This window comes from Ascaphus truei, chromosome 2, assembly GCF_040206685.1.
Source record: "Ascaphus truei isolate aAscTru1 chromosome 2, aAscTru1.hap1, whole genome shotgun sequence".
Lineage (NCBI taxonomy): Eukaryota > Metazoa > Chordata > Amphibia > Anura > Ascaphidae > Ascaphus > Ascaphus truei.
In genome coordinates this window covers 229,395,770-229,414,980 of record NC_134484.1, presented here as the reverse complement: position 1 = coordinate 229,414,980, position 19,211 = coordinate 229,395,770, and the positions used below count along the sequence as shown (strand labels likewise).

At 42.8% G+C, this 19,211-nt stretch overlaps 1 protein-coding gene across 1 annotated transcript; it reads right to left on the bottom strand.

Annotated features, from left to right (window-relative positions):
- Positions 1-16,952: 16,952 nt before the first annotated feature.
- LOC142488643 (uncharacterized) lies at positions 16,953-18,516 on the bottom strand. Its single transcript, XM_075589070.1, has 2 exons — positions 18,420-18,516; positions 16,953-18,054 (listed from the first exon to the last, which is right to left on the bottom strand). Exons 1-2 carry the CDS (start codon positions 18,514-18,516, stop codon positions 17,327-17,329), a joined length of 825 nt encoding a protein of 274 aa, XP_075445185.1. The 3' UTR covers positions 16,953-17,326.
- Between the last annotated feature and the right edge of the window lie 695 nt (positions 18,517-19,211).

The following is a 19,211-nucleotide window of genomic DNA, read 5'->3' as shown; positions in this document are numbered from 1 at the left end:
GGTATAGAGTAAGGGGGGGAAATAGGTATATGGTAGGGGGGAGAATGGGTATAGGGTAGGGGGGAAATTATATGGTACGGGGTGGGAAATAGGTATAGGGTAAAGAGTGGAATAGGTATGGTGTAAGTGGGCAGAATAATTATGGGGTATTGTGGAGGAGAATAGGCGTGGGGAGGATAAGTATTGGGTGAGGGGCATTGGCCTGGGTGAGGAGGGAAAAAATGTATGGGGTAAGTGGAGTGAAGGTATGGGTTAACAGGGGGAAATAGGTATGGGGTAAGGGGGAAGGTATGGGGCAAAGGGGGTGAAAGGTAGAAAAAAGTATGGGGTAAGGGGGGGAAAGGAATGGGGTAAGAGGGGGGGAAGTAATGGAGTAAGAGGGGGGGAAGTAATGGAGTAAGGGGGGAAGCTATGGAGTAAGGTATGGGGTAAGAGGGGGAGGTGGGGGTAAGGTATAGGGTAAGGATGGGAAGTGAGGAAGGTAAGGGGAGTGAGGGAAAGAGGGCTGAGGGGGGTTTATAGTACCTTGGTATGGAGTGGAGAGCTGGAGGAGGAAGCAGGAACACGTGGGTGGTGAGTCTGTGATGGTCCGTGGAGGCTCAAGGAGGGGACTGTGAAGGGAACTGCAACAGCCAAAGAGTCTCCTGTTTTCCAGTCAATTACATAATTGATTGATGTGATTGGCTGCGCAAGGAGGGAGCCGTTTATTTGACAAACTAATATGGTATCATTCTAAAATGCCATTATTATTATTATTATTAGTTTTCTAATCCAGTTGTCTGGTTTGGTTCTGCTGTACTTATAATGAACAAAAATGTTAAAAAATGTTCAAAAATGTTCTGGGATGAATATGATTAAGGCTCTAATTCACTCATTACATTTTATTTAAAAAAACAACTTTATGGTATTTGCTTTAGTGTGTGTATTCATTTTTATGTGCGTTAAGTTAACATCATGTTAAATACTAGAATGCCGCTCAGTCATTCTGGTTCTCAGATTTCCCACTGAAAATAATATGTCATTTCTAGAGGAAGCAAAACAGGTCAATGTTGGCTTTAATCAACATTAAATTTTTCTTTACAGGTCCTCATATATTGGAAAATAGTTTACAAAAAGTTTTTTGTAAGCTAAGGGGAAGATACACTCCGATTAGGAGTAGCTTTGCTCGATCCTGCACTAACTGCAATTCAAGTCAATGGAAATTAATGATGGATCAAGCTCTGAGACTCTTATTCAGAAATTAATGAATCCTGGCCCAAGAGGGAATGTATTCTGAAAGCTGTGTCATGGGCATGACACAAAAATGTAGTTGCTTTGACAGCCTATATGTTCATACAAATGTGCCTAAGGCTAAGGCCCCGCTGCCTCAGACCACGCGCCCGCACTGCAGACAGGCGGCGCTTGGAGAGCCACTTGACTGCTATATGCAGTCTGTAGGGAGCAGGTGCGGCGGTCGGAGGGCGTGGTTTGAGCGGAGGGCTGCAGCGGGGGTCTCCCGGGCTGCAGGAGGGACCCCCCACATGCCCTCGCTCTCCGTCCTACTCCTCCACATGCCCTCTGCGCAGCTCCCGTCCGATAACCCCCCTCCACCCCTCCACATGCCCATCTCCCGTCCGATAAAAGCGGATGGCTGCAGCAGGGTTCGGTCTCCCGGGCTGCAGGAGGGTGCTGCTGCTGGAAGGTAAACACACACACTCTCACACACTCTCACACATTCACTCTCTCTCTCTCTTCTCCCCCCTACCTTTTGGAGGTGGGGGAAGCTCTGACAGCTCCCGCCCCCCTCCCTGCTGATTGGCTCACCAGCGCACCACGTGACGCATCACCGCTCGGGATCGCAATTCTCTTGCATCCCCAGGTGGCTGACGCGTCACAGCGTGTAGTGAGCCATGCAGCGAGGGGGGACTGGGACCGGCTTGGGAGGACACCATCACATGGTGAGTAGCGCGCACGCGACCGCGTGCGCCGCCGGACGCAGCGGGACCAAAGCCTTAGTGACATTAGCTGGCAGTGCTACATACATAATCAGCGAGATATGTATCAGCTACAGCAAATTTAGCATTAGTACGGCCAATCTTATCACCGACAATGGAAGATCAGCAACATGATAGTACTGATAAGTTTGGTACCTGTATCAACACCACTCAAAGTGCACCCACCCAACCTACCCTGGCAGTATCAGTGCCATTAGTGGCCAGAATGGGACATTTGGATACGACCAAGTCCCCGTCGGCGTTTGGCCGCAGACTGACCCACTGCGGCTCTGCCACTGAAACCTCTGTCGCTGGCCGCTTCTAAGAGAAGGTACGTTTTAGTGCTTAGGGTAGGGGGTTTATTTTAGGGGTTTTAGGCATTGGGGTAGGGGGTTCACTTAAGGGGTTTTATTGGTTAGGGTAAGGAGATTTTAGTGTAAGGGCTTAGGCTGAGGGGATTTAGGCAAACGGGTTAAGGTTATTAGGGTAGGGGGTAGCTTTAGTATTAGGAGTTTTAGGGTAAGGGTTAAGGACTTACCTTAGTAGCGAAGCGGCCGGCGGCCGAGGGTCCCGGCTGTGAGGTGAGTTGCGGCTGAGCACCGGCAGTAATCGTGGAGAAACGATCACGAGCAAATGTCCTACACCGTTAATGGCACGGTCTCCAATACCAATTGGTGCCAATGGTTTTTTACGTTACACATTTGCTTCAGCCTTCTTTTTTATCACTTATTTAGTATTTCCTATTGTCACTAAGCTCACTCTCGCTCTTTAGCCTTTAAAATGCATTCCTTGAGAAAATCCAATTGCTTCACCTTATATTAGCAACTTGTGACTAAAGGGTTCCATGCAGCTCCCAAATGCTGAATCTGAGTCCGCATTGACTGTGTATCATGTTATTATGATTTATTACTATTTTGTCATATGGAAAGGATATTAAAATGTTCCAGTTCAATCTTAATGCCGGTTTGTCAAGTCAGTCTCACTTGCCGACAGAAAGTCCAACTTATTTTAGTATCACTGCTAAAAATTTCAGTATTTTACAGTAAAAGGGACAGTCAATTTTTTCCAGTACTGCACTGGAAAATTACAGTTATTACACTGTATAGGAGAAAACAGTGCTGTCTGTAAGTTTACACTGCCAAAAGATACTATTTTGTGTAAGTACTGTCATTTGCATGTAAACAAATTCCATGTACTTAACCACAACTCAACTAAGGGATATACTGTACATTCGGATTTTGCAACAGGAATTCTTCACATGCATTCTATTCATGATGCAATAACAAATAGTGTTTAATCTTAGTAGAACACATTATATAAATTCAAATCTGCCCCAATATACTAAAGGAGATCATTTTTATTCAGATACACAGGTGAGGAAATATGATATAAATGATATTACTGGATGAACACGTACAATTTAACAGGAGTGATTGATCAAAGACAGAAGCTAAATCAAATTCAGTAACGATGAATACATAAATGATCAAAAATAAAAGCATTCCCACGTTTACATTTATGGACATTGAGACTTTCAGATGATAAAAAAAATTATTTTTTAATGCTGATATACAAGTAAAAGAGCGGTAAATGATAGCATGAATAATGTGATAATCATAGAACACAGATACTTAATATTCTAAATCTTCTAAATCTTAACAGAATATAAATAATATAAAGTTTGTTTTTCTGTAAAAGTTAAAAAAAAACATTAATTTCCTTAACACGTATAAAAACACTAATATAGCTCTTATTGCCTATAACTGGTGGGATTTACATAGCGTGAATTTAATTCACAACAGCTCAAAGCTAATGATAACATCAGGCTTGATATAAACCCCTTGGTAATAACAGTAAGAGAGACTTTCTTCAGGACACGCTGGAAATACAGTATATGTGAAATATGAGTTTGTGTCGATTTATAAGTGACATTTAGTGCTTACCAAGTCGTGATATTGTGTGACATCTTCCAATGCCCTAAGGTGTTCTATGGCATACCCAGTGGCGGATTTCCCATAGGCCCGGGCCTAGGGGGGCACAATTTGGGGGCGGCAAAAATGATCGCCCCCATATACTTTTGCTGCGCTCTCGGGCCTATTAGTCATTTAGCTGTCGTGGCTGCCTCCTTACCTGCCGCCCTCCTTCTCCTTCTGAACCGCAATGTCAAATGATTCAGCCGTTGCCACCAATGTGACGTCATGGTGTTTCAATGCCACGGCAACGTGACATTGCAGCGTCAAATGACGCCGCGTTACCATGGCAACGTGATGCCGTGCCACGTCACGTTAGTGACATCATTGGCATAATTTCACTCTGCAGTTCAGAAGGAGGAGGGAGGCGGCAGGTATGGAGGTGGATGCAACAGCTAAATTCCTAGGGGTGGCGGATTTTGAAAGTGGCATATCACCACTTATTAAATATGGGCCTCCATATATAATCACCCATTTATCTAAATTCCAACTACAAGTAATAACAGTATAATTTCTTCTGACATTTAATTAATCACATTTGTAAGCAAGACAAGGTAACCAACCACTTAACTATCGATGGGCGAAACTGTCAAAATCCGTTTCCAGAAATTTCCCGGGTTTTCCATTCAAAATCCGTTCCATGATGTAAAATCCGTTGTCGGATTGTTCCAGTTTCAATCCGTAAGGATTAATCCGAAACCGTCATTGGATACATTCCGGACAGATTTTCAAGAATCCGATCCGCCGATTCCACAATCCATTGGCGGATTATTAACAATCTCCAAACCCTGAATGCAAAAATACCGGGCTCATCCCATATCGAGAATTATCTGAGAGATTGTAATCTCCCAAAATTGATGGAAGAGGATCATAAAATTAAGTACAAAAAATAACTCCGGTCGAGCTTAGGAGGGCGGTTACTTAATTGAAGCCCTCAAAGGCGCCTGACCCAGACGGTTTTTCTAACCTGTATTATAAAAATGTTATAGGAATTTTAGGGCCTTGTCTGTTAGATTTATTTAATGATTTCCTCTGCGGAAAACAAATCCCCCCACAGAGGACAAAGGCATTATAGTTGTGATCCCTAAAGAGGGAAAGGATCCTTTATGTTGTGGTAGCTACAGGCCAATCTTGCTTCTTAATATGGATCTGAAAATCTATAGTAAAATTCTGGCTAACAGGTTGAATCCAATACTTCCTAGATTAATACATTATGACCAGGTGGGATTTGAGAGTAAACGCGTCGGATAATACAAGGAAAATTATAAATTTTATTGACCAGGTACATAAGACCAAATTGAAAGCTGTGTTGCTGAGCCTGGATGCGGAGAAGTCGTTTGATAGGATGAGGTGGGATTTTCTGGATAAAACGCTAGAGCAGGCATGTCAAACTTGCGGCCCGCAACGAATATTTTTGCGGACCACTCAGAACCGGTGCGGCGGTCGTGTGCGTCGGCGAGCGCGTGGGCGGCGGTTACAAGTTTTGGCCGCGGGGGAAGCGAGTGCGGGTGTGGGGGATGTGAGGAGCACAAGGAAAAGCTGGCCTGCAGGGGCTGGAGTCGTACGGTGGCCGGGCGCAGTCATCCTGCACTCGTGCCGTGTGTGGGAGGACACGGGGGCGGAGTCAAAACCCCGGCGGAGACACTGCATTCTGCCTCCTGCCTGGAAGCCTGGTAAACCTGGGGGGGAGGGAGGTGGGGTGGGCGGTGCCTGGGGGAGGGTGGGCAGGGCCTGGGGTATGGTGGGCAGGGCCTGGAGGAGGGTGGGCAAGGTCAAGGGGGGGGAGTGCCACTAAACTGACTGAGACAGTAGCAAACTTGCAGAGGAGCACATGGTCACCTCTCAATAACGGAGCAGGAGATTGGATGTTTCCCGCAGGGGGAGGTGATTTGATCATGAAGCTGCATTCACTGCCACGCGGAGCACAGGAGAAGAGCAAGGTGTCAGAGCTGATGCGTGTGTGTGTACAGGAGAAGAGCAAGGTGTCAGAGCTGGTGTGTGTGTGTGTGTGTGTGTGTGTGTGTGTGTGTGTGTGTGTGTGTGTGTGTGTGTGTGTGTGTGTGTGTGTGTGTGTGTGTGTGTGTGTGTGTGTGTGTGTGCCACCAGTGACTGTGTGAGTGTCTGTACGTGGTCAGTGTCTTTGTTGGTCTGTCTGTGTGAGTGTCTGTAGGTCAGTGGCTGTGTGCATCTGTGGAGGTCAGAGAGAGAATGGGGGGGGGAGAGAATGGAGGGGAGGAGAGGGAGAAGAGGGGATTGAGAGAAGGGGTTGGGTAGGGGGGTGTCCCTCTCTCTGTCCCTGTCTGTGCCTCGCTCTCTGTCCCTGTCTGTGCCTCTCTCTCTGTCCGTGTCTGTGCCTCTCTCTCTGTCCCTGTCTGTGCCTCTCTCTCTGTCCCTGTATGTGCCTCTCTCTCTCTGTCCCTGTCTGTGCCTCTCTCTCTCTGTCCCTGGCTGTGCCTCTCTCTCTGTCCCTGTATATGCCTCTCTCTCTGTCCCTGTATGTGCCTCTCTCTCTCTCTGTCCCTGTCTGTGCCTCTCTCTCTCTGTCCCTCTCTGTGCCTCTCTCTGTCCCTCTCAGTGCATCTCTCTCTGTCCCTCTCTGTGCCTCTCTCGGTCCCTGTCTGTGCCTCTCTCTGTCCCTGTCTGTGCTTCTCTCTCTCTGTCCCTGTCTGTGCCTCTATCTCTCTGTTCCTGTCTGTGCCTCTCTCTCTCTGTCCCTGTCTGTGCCTCTCTCTCTGTCTCTGTCTGTGCCTCTCTCTCTGTCCCTGTCTGTGCCTCTCTCTCTGTCCTTCTCTGTGCCTCTCTGTACCTCTTTGTGCCTCTCTCTCTGTCCCTCTCTGTGCCTCTCTCTGTCCCTGTCTGTGCCTCTCTCTCTCTGTCCCTGTCTGTGCCTCTCTCCCTCTGTCCCTGTCTGTGCCTCTCTCTCTGTCCCTGTCTGTGCCTCTCTCTCTCTGTCTGTGCCTCTCTCTCTCTGTCTGTGCCTCTCTGTCCCTGTCTGTGCGTCTCTCTCTGTCCCTGTCTGTGCCTCTCTCTCTCTGTCCCTCTCTGTGCCTCTATCTGTCCCTGTCTGTGCCTCTCTCTCTCTGTCCCTGTCTGTGCCTCTCTCTCTCTCTCTGTCCCTGTCTGTGCCTCTCTCTCTCTGTCCCTGTCTGTGCCTCTCTCTCTCACTGTCCCTGTCTGTGCCTTTCTCTCTGTCCCTTTCTGTGCCTCTCTCTCTCTCTCTGTCCCTTTCTGTGCCTCTCTCTCTGTCCCTGTCTGTGCCTCTCTCTCTCTGTCCCTGTCTGTGCCTCTCTCTCTCTCTGTCCCTGTCTGTGCCTCTCTCTCTGTCCCTGTCTGTGCCTCTCTCTCTGTCCCTGTCTGTGCCTCTCTCTCTCTGTCCCTGTCTGTGCCTCTCTCTCTCTGTCCCTGTCTGTGCCTCTCTATCTCTGTCCCTGTCTGTGCCTCTCTCTCTGTCCCTGTCTGTGCCTCTCTCTCTGTCCCTCTCCCTCTGTCCCTCTCTGTGCCTCTCTCTCTGTCCCTGTCTGTGCCTCTTTCTCTGTCTGTCTCTGTCTGTGCATCTGTCTCTGTGCCTCTCTCTCTGTCCCTGTCTGTGGCTCTCTGTCTCTGTTTGTGCCTCTCTCTCTGTCCCTCTCTGTGCCTCTCTCTCTGTGCCTCTCTCTCTGTCCCTCTCTGTGCCTCTCTCTGTCCCTGTCCCTGTCCCTCTCACTCTCTCTGTGTCTGTGCCTCTCTCTCTCTCTCTCTCTCTCTCTCTCTCTCTCTCTCTCTCTCTCTCTCTCTCTCTCTCTCTCTCTCTCTCTCTCTCTGTGTGTCCGTGCCTCTCTCTCTGTCCCTGTCTGTGCCTCTCTCTCTCTGTCCCTGCCTGTGCCTCTCTCTCTCTGTGTCTGTGCCTCTCTCTCTCTCTCTGTGTCTGTGCCTCTCTCTTTCTCTCTCTCTGTGTCTGTGCCTCTCTCTCTCTCTCTCTCTCTGTGCCTCTCTCTGTGTGTGTGTGTGTGTGTGTGTGTCTGTGCCTCTCTCTCTCTCTCTCTCTGTGTGTGTCTGTGCCTCTCTCTCTCTCTGTGCCTCTCTCTCTCTCTCTCTCTCTGTGTGTGTCTGTGGCTCTCTCTCTCTCTGTGCCTCTCTCTCTCTCTCTGTCTGTGCCTCTCTCTCTGTCACCCTCACCCACTCCCTCTGTTTTTATCTTAGCTGCCCTATACCTACACCGAAATAACCTATTCTGCTTTCTTCCGGATCTGACTCAAGTGTCACACGGGGGACATCGGAAGACTGGTAGGGAACACCTCCCCTCCAGTATAGTACCTTGAGGGACTGCGGATCAGGTAAGATCCCAGGCGGGATTGCTGCTTTGGAAATCAAGAGGGGCATCGTGACACTGGTTAATGGGTTCAGAAGTCATTCACATCTGGCTTTTTTTTTTTTTCATTTAGTGAGGTCAACACACACACAAACACACACACACACACACACACACTGTACTTTTCGAAATAAACCTACGTTTCTATGAAAATGTAAGTTTTTTTTTTTGCGGCCCACCTAAACTTAAACCTTGTCCCGTGTTCGCCTTTGAGTTTGACATGCTTGCGCTAGAGGCATTCGGATTCTCTGGGGTTTTTTTTGTTTTGTTTTTTTTACAGGGGTTATGGCCCCTCTATCAGTCACCGACAGCCACTTTGAAGATTCCAGGGGGGGGAGGGGAACCTGATAACAATCAAGAATGGTACGAGACAGGGGTGTCCCCTCTCTCCTCTTCTTTTTGCTTTAACAATTTAGCCTCTCGAGGCCACTATAAGAGCTTCCCCAAATATACAAGGGATCAAAATAAAAGATGAGTATTATAAAATGTAATTATTTGCAGATTATTCTTACTATAGCTAATCCATTGATGACCCTCCTGCATCTACAGTCTTCTCTTCGGAGGTTTGGAGAACTGTCTAACTGTCTAAGTATAAAGTTAATATGGGAAAGTCGGAAGCCTTAAATTTGACGCTAACCGAAAAGGAAGTCGAGGTTCTCAAATGGCATTTTGAGTATGAATGGATAAAAGACCCACCTGAAGTATTTGGGGATATATTTCACTAGAGACTATGGGCCTCATGCAGTAAGCGTTGATAAGGGAATTATCGCCATTTTATAGGCAAAATTGGGTTTGAGATTCAGTAAGCGCCGATAAGTGCTTGATTTCACCAGGTTTCGGAGCCGATTATTTTGTTATGGCCATTCGCCTGCCGATAAGCCTGTTTTCGCCACTGATCGCCACTTTTTTAAATCGGCTGGATTCAACAAAAAAAAACAGCTTATCGGGCCTGATCGGCACTACGAAATTGAGATGTTATGGCCAATTTCTCCCGCCAACTAAAGTTGGCAGTTTGGAGGGGAGAACGATCGCTAAGGCTGCCGCAACGGCACTTAGAAAAAAAAAACTTCTGTACATCAATGGAGTCAATGGAGCGGGGACGTATAACAGTATAGTACTGTTTACGTTTCATTGCTCACAATACAAACGTCATTTGCATTACAGTGTGGGGGCATTCCCTGCATTGTGTCACAGCTGACGTGTATTATTTGCATAACATTATACTTTTACATGTTTGCAGCATTTGCGGGTCACATTACTCATCATGTGATAATGTGCCAAGGGAAAATACTATACTCAACTCTTAAAGGAGAACCTCACATCATATCACACATTTTATTGAACTGAGCGACAATTATTTACATGATGTTACACATGTCACACATGTCACACATACACAGTATATTCATGTTCCTTTACATTACACAATGCTTGTAATGTTTCACGCATCTTTAAACGTACATGTACATCTAAATTCTCATGTTTACATCTACGTTTGGTCCTCCCTATTTTCATGACGTCACTTATTGGACGATCAATCACATTGCATGTTTACATTGTAACCGTTGCATTACAAGCACTTCAACCTAACTTATACACACATGTACAGTAATTCAGCATTGGGACACCTTGTAAACTCATTCTCTAGCAACTATCCTCCTTACAGAAATGCATGCATATGCACACGACTATTCATTGTTGTCAACATGTCACAATAACATGGCTAATTACACATGTTACACAAAACTTTTCCCACGTCAATCTCAGCCTTTTTGTCTAATTACATGACTGACTGTTGCGTTCAGAAGTTTTACATGCATTGCACATGCAACTATTTATTTGCAAGCAATGTTTCTACAAAGCTTCACGTCACATCATTGGCAAATATCATCATTCCCTGCAGAATACACACAACAAATACTTATAACAAGAACTGCACACAGCTTGCCACAGAAGTACTTTATTATGTTAATGTAACACCTTGCATTTTACTATGTCACCTGACATCATCACATACCTATTTAAAGGACGCCCATTACCTGATCATTCACAGCTACTCATTTCAAAATGTTGAGATTGTTTAGGAGACGGAGGAACATTCTTTTCTATGACATGCTTGATCATGAAGACAATCATATAGGGCAAGGGAGGGACACACCGAGGGACAGTGACAGGGACAGTCACGCGGATACGACAGGGACAGGCCGAGGGACAGGTAGAGGGACAGGAGATCAGAGGAGAAGACAGAGGAGACAAGTTGTGCCTCGTCCGCGTCTGTACAGGGAGAGAACCCTGTTAGATGGGATGAGTGAGGAGGAGATTGTAAGTCGCTATCGTTTGAGTTCAGCAGCAATCTTAGCTCTTTATCAGGAGAAAGGGGAGATTTAGATTTTTTCACAGCCAGAGGTCGTGCAGTCCCTGGGCTTGTTAAAATGCTGTGCTCATTACATTATCTTGCTTCCGCGTCATACCAGACAACTGTGGGCATAGTGGGCGGGGTCTCGCAATCTACATTCTCGCGGGCCTTGACCCAGTTTCTCTATGCACTCAATAGACGCGCTAGGAATTATATTCATTTTCCTACAGAGGCGACAGAGTGGCTGGAAGTCAGGACTGGCTTTTATAATATAGCAGGGATACCATGTGTGCTGGGTGCAATCGATTGCACACATGTTGCTTTGATTGCACCTAGTCAGAGTGAGCATGTGTACCGCAATCGTAAGCACTACCATTCACTCAATGTACAGGTGGTATGTGATGCGACGATGAGGATAATGCATGTGGTACCCAAATTCCCTGGTTCCAGTCACGATTCCTCCATCCTGAGGAACTCTTCAGTCTTCCATGCGTTCGAAGAGGGACATTTTGAACATGGTTGGCTGCTGGGTGAGTACACATTTACATGTTCTAACACAAAACACATTTTTATTTAGGAATGTTGGCATTGTACAATTTGATCACTAATGTCAGCTTATGTGTGCTCCATTCATTATAGGTGACTCAGGATACGGAATTAGGCCGTGGCTCTTGACTCCGGTGCTAAACCCTCAAACTGAAGCAGAGGACAGGTACAATGCAGCCCATATATCTACAAGATCTGTTATAGAGAGGACATTTGGCCTACTCAAGACCAGATTTAGGTGTCTGGACAGAACTGGTGGGGCTCTTCTATACAAGCCTCAAAAAGTGTCTGATATTATCCTTGCCTGTTGCATTTTGCACAATGTTGCACTGAGGCACAATGTACAGTCAGACCTAGCTGAGCCTGTGGTAGACGAGCATCCCACCCATGTAGCTGCTGAAAATGAACAAACAGCCAGTGGTGGCCAGACACGCCAGAATCTCATCAATTCATTTTTTTCTTGTAAGTACAAACATATATGTTCCAAGTTCTACTTTTATACTTACATTATGTTATCTTAACAATAATGTTTTTTTATATACCCTTCTGGTAGGACACAGATGAATATGGGTTGCACACCTTTCTTCTCTCTGCTGTGTGCACAAAGGGATGTGGCACCGGTATGTTATTGTTGCACAGGTTATATAATCCCTCTTCAATTTTACTTAAGTTGTGTGTATGTGAATAAAACTGGGGTAACAAAGCACTAATATTTTAGCATTGTGTTGTTCCTTATGCTAACACAATACACATATTATGCCCATACTCATTCATGCTTCTAGTATGCTTACATACAATGTTATTGGTGCAGTGTAACATGTACATCCATATGATGTGTACACCAGCCTGATTTACATTTTGAATGTCATGAAATATACATGGTGTTGCACATTTAACACCAAATACACACTTTGCTGTGTTGTTTACGGTACTGAAGATGGCATGTCAATGTTTGCAATTTATATATTGTTCCTTTGCATTATAGGTATATCTCCAGTATGACTGATCATGGTATGTATATTTGCTGACATCTCTCATAAGATGTGCCTACATCAATCTTCCTATAATTATTTGAAGTCAAAACCCAACATATTGGTTTAAACACAAATGTTACATATATGTACTTTCTGTATCATGTATATGCATTTAGCTACTCTTGAGCTTTCATGTGCATTGTATTAGAAAATGATTACTCCCATTTCATCACATTTTATGTATGTTTCCTTATAAATCCCATTAATGTAATATAGAGGTGTTTGGAGACAAGGGGATAACTGTAGTTATTTCTTTACTTACGGGAGATCATTCATCACGGATGAAATTGACTGATCATAAAACTCCATGCATGAATGCCTGCAATCACAACAATGCGTACTACATCTTATATTTAGCAATGTTGGTGTTTTGTAATGCTAGGAATTAATAGTCAACATTAATTTAAATTTGTGACATGTGTATGTATAAGTCACACGTGTGTGGATGTGTCCTACATGTACCAAGTGTTAAACTGTTAACAGAGAAGACAAATTTGTCGCTAATGTTACTGTCATTTAGCATTTATAATTTACCAATATGACAATGTTGGTAATATTTTTGCAATATAAATCACGTCACTTCATCATTATCATGATGATAATTATCAAGTATTCTCACAATTGTAACGTCAATCACGTGCACATTAGCAGAGACACACTTTGTAAGACAACTGTTTGTGTCTGTATCAATTTGTGTAGGATCCATGTATAACACCGACAAATGATAACACCAGCTTTATTATGGTAGCTTATATCATCATATTGACTATACTATGTATTTTTAGAACGTTTAATAAACACAGTAAACTATAGTTAGTTAGGTTAATGAAATATACACAGAAACGTACTTCATTACATGATGTTGATGTCATAATCAGAACATCATGCATTGTAGGGGACCACAACATCTGGCCAATAACATTATTTGCTACAGTCCCAAACCATTTTATCAACATACCCATGTAACAAGAGATTTTTAACAAGAAATGGCTAGTTGGTTGTAAGTGTCCTTTACATTGGGAGAAGGAGTGGCTCAGTGAGTAAAGCCTTACACTGGCACTGAGATTTTGAAGCAGGGGAGTCTGGTTCAATTCCCGGTGTCGGCTCCTTGTGACCTTGGGCAAGTCACTTTATCTCCCTGTGCCTCAGGCGGCAAAAAATAAATTGTAAGTTCCACGGGCCAGGGACCTCAGCCTGAAAAATGTGTCTGTAAAGCGCTGTGTACAACTAGCAGCGCTATACATGAACATGCTCATATTATAATTATTATTATTATTATTATTATTATTATTGTTACATAGTTTCGACAGTCATACGTTCCATTACACAATAGAATTCACAAATGTGTTAGCAGAGTGGGAATGGTTGTTATATATAAAACACACCATGCCATAAAATGATAGTAGTCATTAAAGAACACTCAATAAAAATTCATGAGGCACTATTTTGCAACATCATTATGTTAATTAAGTGCTTATGCAATATAGGCATAAGGGTATCACATTTTTAATTGTTTGTTAATAAGCGCTGCAAGCAATATAAAATTAGTTCCATATGTAGTATAGTAGTCGGTGGCTCCTCCTCACAATCATCTCATATAAAGGTAGACTCTTCTGAAATCATACATTGATCCGATTGTATCTTCCCCGACATCTCTGAAATACAGCAAACACATGATGGTCAAATATGGCACCTTACTATATATGTATCCGTGACAACGCATTACACAGCTCTATATGATTGTGTACATACACACGTCACTCACTTATATGTTAGAAGTACAAGTGTACATCAGTATGTAATGTTTCTTTAAATTTGTAGCAGGCATAACTATGTATATGATGTGAACGTTGCCTGTATACTGAAAAATGTGCGCGCACATCTTAGTGTGCGCACGCACTTCACGCTTGGCTGCACTAACTGTTAGCGCATGCGCAAAACAAAGCGTACGTTGTGCGTTCAATACATCTTGAAAATACCATTAAACATAAAATCTTTATTTCAAATACAATGAATACGAAACTACATTCGTTCTAAACGAGTACATCTGTATTCTTTTGAAACAGACGTGTTTGGACAGAAAGGACGGCCGATAACACAATGCGCAAATGCAATACGTGTGACGTCATGTTAAACCAGCGTGAAACGCACGCTAACACTCCTCCCACTCAATTAACATTCAGCTAACGCCCAGTTGACGCCTACAAACACTGAGCCGCACACATGACACACTGCAGTTACCGTTACTATAACAAAACATGACAGCCAATAGGCTTTGAGGCGCGCACGTCGCTTGGGGGCGGGACTTACATACGTAATCCTTTTTAAGGACGCCTTGGGCCATGACAAGGGTCCCACGTCATACGTGGTGGACCCGCTTTTAAATGTTGCATGATAACAAAACAGGTATGTGTTAGAGTTATGTTAAAATGTTGCTAATATGGTTAAAGGGATAGGAAAGTACGTATATTTATTCCGTCAGCAATGTGTACTACTCTTTCAGGTTATACTATATTGTATTCGGCAACAATTTCTTTGTGATCGCTACATGTTATGCAGTCTGCAATGTTACGCTGTATCCACGCATTGAAAGGGAAAATGGTGGTTAAAAAAAAAAAAAAAAAAAAACATTTAAACGCACAGTCAACGCATAACGGTTGTTATATTTACCATTCTTCTAGAATTAACTGTTCGTCTGGCTGCAACTGGTCGCTCCAGAAATGCAAGGCATTTTCATCCACGCTTGACCCACCCGCTGAATCCAGTATGACACACATCTCCTCCATGAAGCGCTCATAGGAATCGCCACTGCTTTCTTCAAACAATTGGTCGGGAGGTAGGTTCATTTCTTCTGGTTCCCATTCCAATGCATTTTCAGCTGAAAGGCTTGGTACATAATCATAGTACTTTTGTTGTTGTACAATGTGGGTTTCAGGAATGGAGGGTGCAGATATTGCAGCAGGTATCGATTCACACGGAACAGTAGTAGCGGATCCATTGCTATTGGCATTAGGAATAAATATGCCTTTCACAACAATATATGTGCCCTCTTTCAGGGTAAAATGCTTTTCCTTTGCAATCTTCCAGAAACCATAGGTGTGTTCTAGCTTATCCTGCACACGTTCAAAAAAGTCATTAGTTGATAAAGTGAATCTTATTGAGGAATTAAAATTCCGCGCATGCCTACGGTCTTGGTAATAAGGATATTTAGCTCGAATCAAATCATAGATTTGGCGTGTGCTTGCTTTGTGTCCGCGACTGTTTAAAATTGCTTCTGAAACCATGTACTTATAACCTAAGAGGGGATTCATATTGTTAACGAATTCATCAGCCATGTCAGAGTAGCACAAAAGATGTGTGCAGTTCTGTCTTCTTTGCTCATCAAAATGATTCTGCTCAATGGCTAACAAATTCCTGTGTTTCGTTTTCAAGGTCAACAAAAGTAACTACTTTTACTCCTTATTTCAAACGCCAATTGGATGTGTCCTTTTAATTGGTTTAAGTTTTGTGGTTAGTGATAGGCGAATGTGGGAAAAACATGTATCATTTTTTTATCTCGTTTGTGAAAACATTCCTACACTTATTTCAGTAACATTGAGTTTTCTAGAAAAATAACAAAGAGCACTGTGTGAAAATAGTGCTTAGACAGCCATATCAGTAAATACACACACCTGCAAAATGAAATGTTTTTTTCCCACATACATTTCTGTGTGTATTTGAAATTCTGGTTAACTACCTGTCTGCATGAGTTTAAATACGTGTGTATCTATATATATATAAATATATCTCTCTCATAAAAATATATATATATATATAAAGTGTATATTGTACTATATGTATAGTGTGTGTGTGTGTGTGTGTGTGTGTGTGTATATATGTATATGTATATATATATATATATATATATATATAATGTATCTTTTTTTTTTTTTTTTATATTGCAGGAGTACACACAACATATTGATGGCAGTAAGTAGGCCTTGTATGAAACCTATTTAAATGGTGATAAACATGAGTGAATTAAGTAATAAACATTTGTTTGCACCCAATAATGTTAGAGGCTCACACTTAGTATAGTTGTCAAACATTAGGCCTGTATTATTAAAATAGTGTGTTTTCACAAGGAAGCATGAAGTGTATGTTTTTTGTAAATACATCTATACCAGTTTAGATAGTACTATATATACACACACACACACACACACACACAGTGTGTGTGTGTGTGTGTGTGTGTGTGCATATATCAATACATACTACATATATATTAGTATCAATTCAGAGATGTTCTTGAAACAAGAACACATAAATGATTAAAGGACAACATTACAATGGCCACCAAAGGTAAGTAATATTTAACACAAAATCCTGCTGTACACGTACAAGAAAGATGTTTGCAGTTAAATAGGTGCTTTTATAATTGCATGAAAATAATATGCACATGCAATGATTACATCAATTAACACACCCAAATGCAATGTTTTGCTGCAAAGTCAATGGCAGCTTCTCTAAACTTAGCAACTGGCTCCTGGTGGACCATTACTGAACAGACGATTAAAACATAAATATTTATAACACTATTCATTAATTAGGAGTGTTAACATTTCCAAAACTTCACGTGTACAAGAACATACTTGAAAGTTTGGAAACAACACAGTCTTCAGCATACATACAATAGTAATTAGATAATCTGAAGTCAACAAAACAAGGCCAAAGACATATTTTCTGAATTATAACATTTATTTTTTTTGTTCCTTTTGCGAGCGAGTAACAGGCCTGCTTGTTGTCTCTTGAATTTTCCTTTTTCTTTTGCCACCAACTTTAGGCACAACAGAGCCACTTTGAGTGGCCTCTGGCACTTCACGGGCAGGGCTTGTGGCCAGTGACTCACCTACAGGGCTTTTGGGCAGTGACTGTTCACCTACGGGGCTTGTGGCCAGTGACTCACCTACAGGGCTTGTGGCCAGTGACTCACCTACAGGGCTTTTGGGCAGTGATTCACCTACAGGGCTTTTGGGCAGCGATTCACCTACAGGGCTTTTGGGCAGCGATTCACCTACAGGGCTTTTGGGCAGCGATTCACCTACAGGGCTTTTGGGCAGCTATTCACCTACAGGGCTTTTGGGCAGTGACTCACCTACAGGGCTTTTGGGTAGTGACTGTTCACGGACAGGGCTTGTGCCCACTGACACATGTGAGCAAGTTGGTAGACACTGCACAAGTGATGGTTGGTCTGTTTCATGTGTGTCTTGTTTTGTTTTTGTCGCCTCCTTTGTAGGTGTCTGCTGCTGAATTTGTACAGATGGCAGCGGTAGGATGTGATCAGGAACCTGCACAGCAATGTCTGCTACTTGACCGGTAACATTTGGGCCTGGTGAATGAATATCAGATGAATGTGGTGAAAACTGACCTGCATGAACAGATCCTGCCTGTGAGGTGTTGAATTGTGGTACATTAGTCATTCTCCAGTAATTAGCTTGTGTTTGCTGAACAACTAATGCTTCGAATGAGGTGTTGATTTTTTGCAACTGTTTAGGCACTTCAATGAAGACTCTGTGGAGATGTGCCAATTGTGAAACTGTTTCTTCCTGCAGTGCAATCATCCTTTCCAGCACTGTCATCAGGTCAGAATGGCGACGATTTTCTGCTTCCACAATTTTTCCCTCAGAAGCTACAATTGCATCATATGTGGTATTTGCTGGACGTTTTGGCGGTAAAACAGTTTCAATTGGAACCTCTTCATGGTCACTTGCTTGTATTTGTGTGTCTATGGCGGCGGCGGCGGCATCATCATCATCATCATCATCATCAAAATCCTCTTCATCATGTTCTACAAATAAATGTACACATTATTAAATGGCATGTTAATCTCTGCTGTGTTACTATGTAATTGTACTGTGTCATAAGTAACAACTAACATGTTTCCATACGTTTTATAACCTCACATTAAAAACTACCTTGACTTAAGAATAATGTTTGGACTCAGTATGAAATATGAGTGAATGAAAACTTGCTGTAAACTCACAACTCCTACATGATAGTTAACATCACTAACACAATACAAGTTGCCTTACACTTCATTTTCACTGACACTAAGTAATCCTATTTAAAGAAGATGTGCAAAACAAATAATGAACATGACAACATAACATATAGAAGAGCACATATTATATGGCCACCAACTGATACACTCACCTTCTAGGTGTGTTGAGCTGGCTGACCCAGGTGAAGACACTTGTTCAGTCTCAGGTGACACATGTCCTTCAGGGGCAACTATATATAACAATAACATAAGTTTTACATTTACATGTGTAAATATTGAACAAACAGTTATTGTATGTTCTGTATTTATGAGTACCTAACAGCATCATTTCCTTAACCCAAAATGTGTGTGTGAAAGTGAACATAAATAGTTGTAATAACAATGTACATGCCTGTGTACTTAGAACTTTTGAGTTCCCTAACATAAAACATACTATGTTCCTGCAGTAATGCGTGAGGATAAATAGATAAAATTTGTACATAAAAATCATATGTTGTTTAGTGATATCAGTATCATAATGTACATAACTATCATGAGATGACCATTCACAATGGTTATCATGAAGGTGGTCATATTGCAAAAAGTGTTGTTTTTGGTAGAGGATATGTGTGGTACATTAATATAAGATGTGGCACACATGAATGTGGCTGTGACTAAACAAGACAACACATGCAGTGTGTGATAATGTGTCGTTGATAGTAGTAGTTCAACTATAGATATGAGTGAACTAATGTGTGACGTACGGTTTGATAAGTAATGAGTTTTTGGGGCATTTAGTAGCTAAAGTGAAGCTTTCAAATGAGTGTGATTAACTTCAGTTGTGCTAGTCAGGTTGTAAGAACGGTATTCCCTTCCCCAAAAAGCCTAATCAGCCACACCTTTCAATTACTTGAAACAGGTGAAAATGGTGTGAACTAAGTTTACCCTAAAATGAGGCTGTAATT

Excerpts from the sequence above, each read along its gene's own strand:
- LOC142488643 (XM_075589070.1), bottom strand. The coding sequence starts at position 18,516 with ATGTTATTGTTATATATAGTTGCCCCTGAAGGACATGTGTCACCTGAG. Across the intron at positions 18,055-18,419 it reads CAGCTCAACACACCTAGAAG|AACATGATGAAGAGGATTTT; the intron begins GTGAGTGTATCA and ends ATTTATTTGTAG.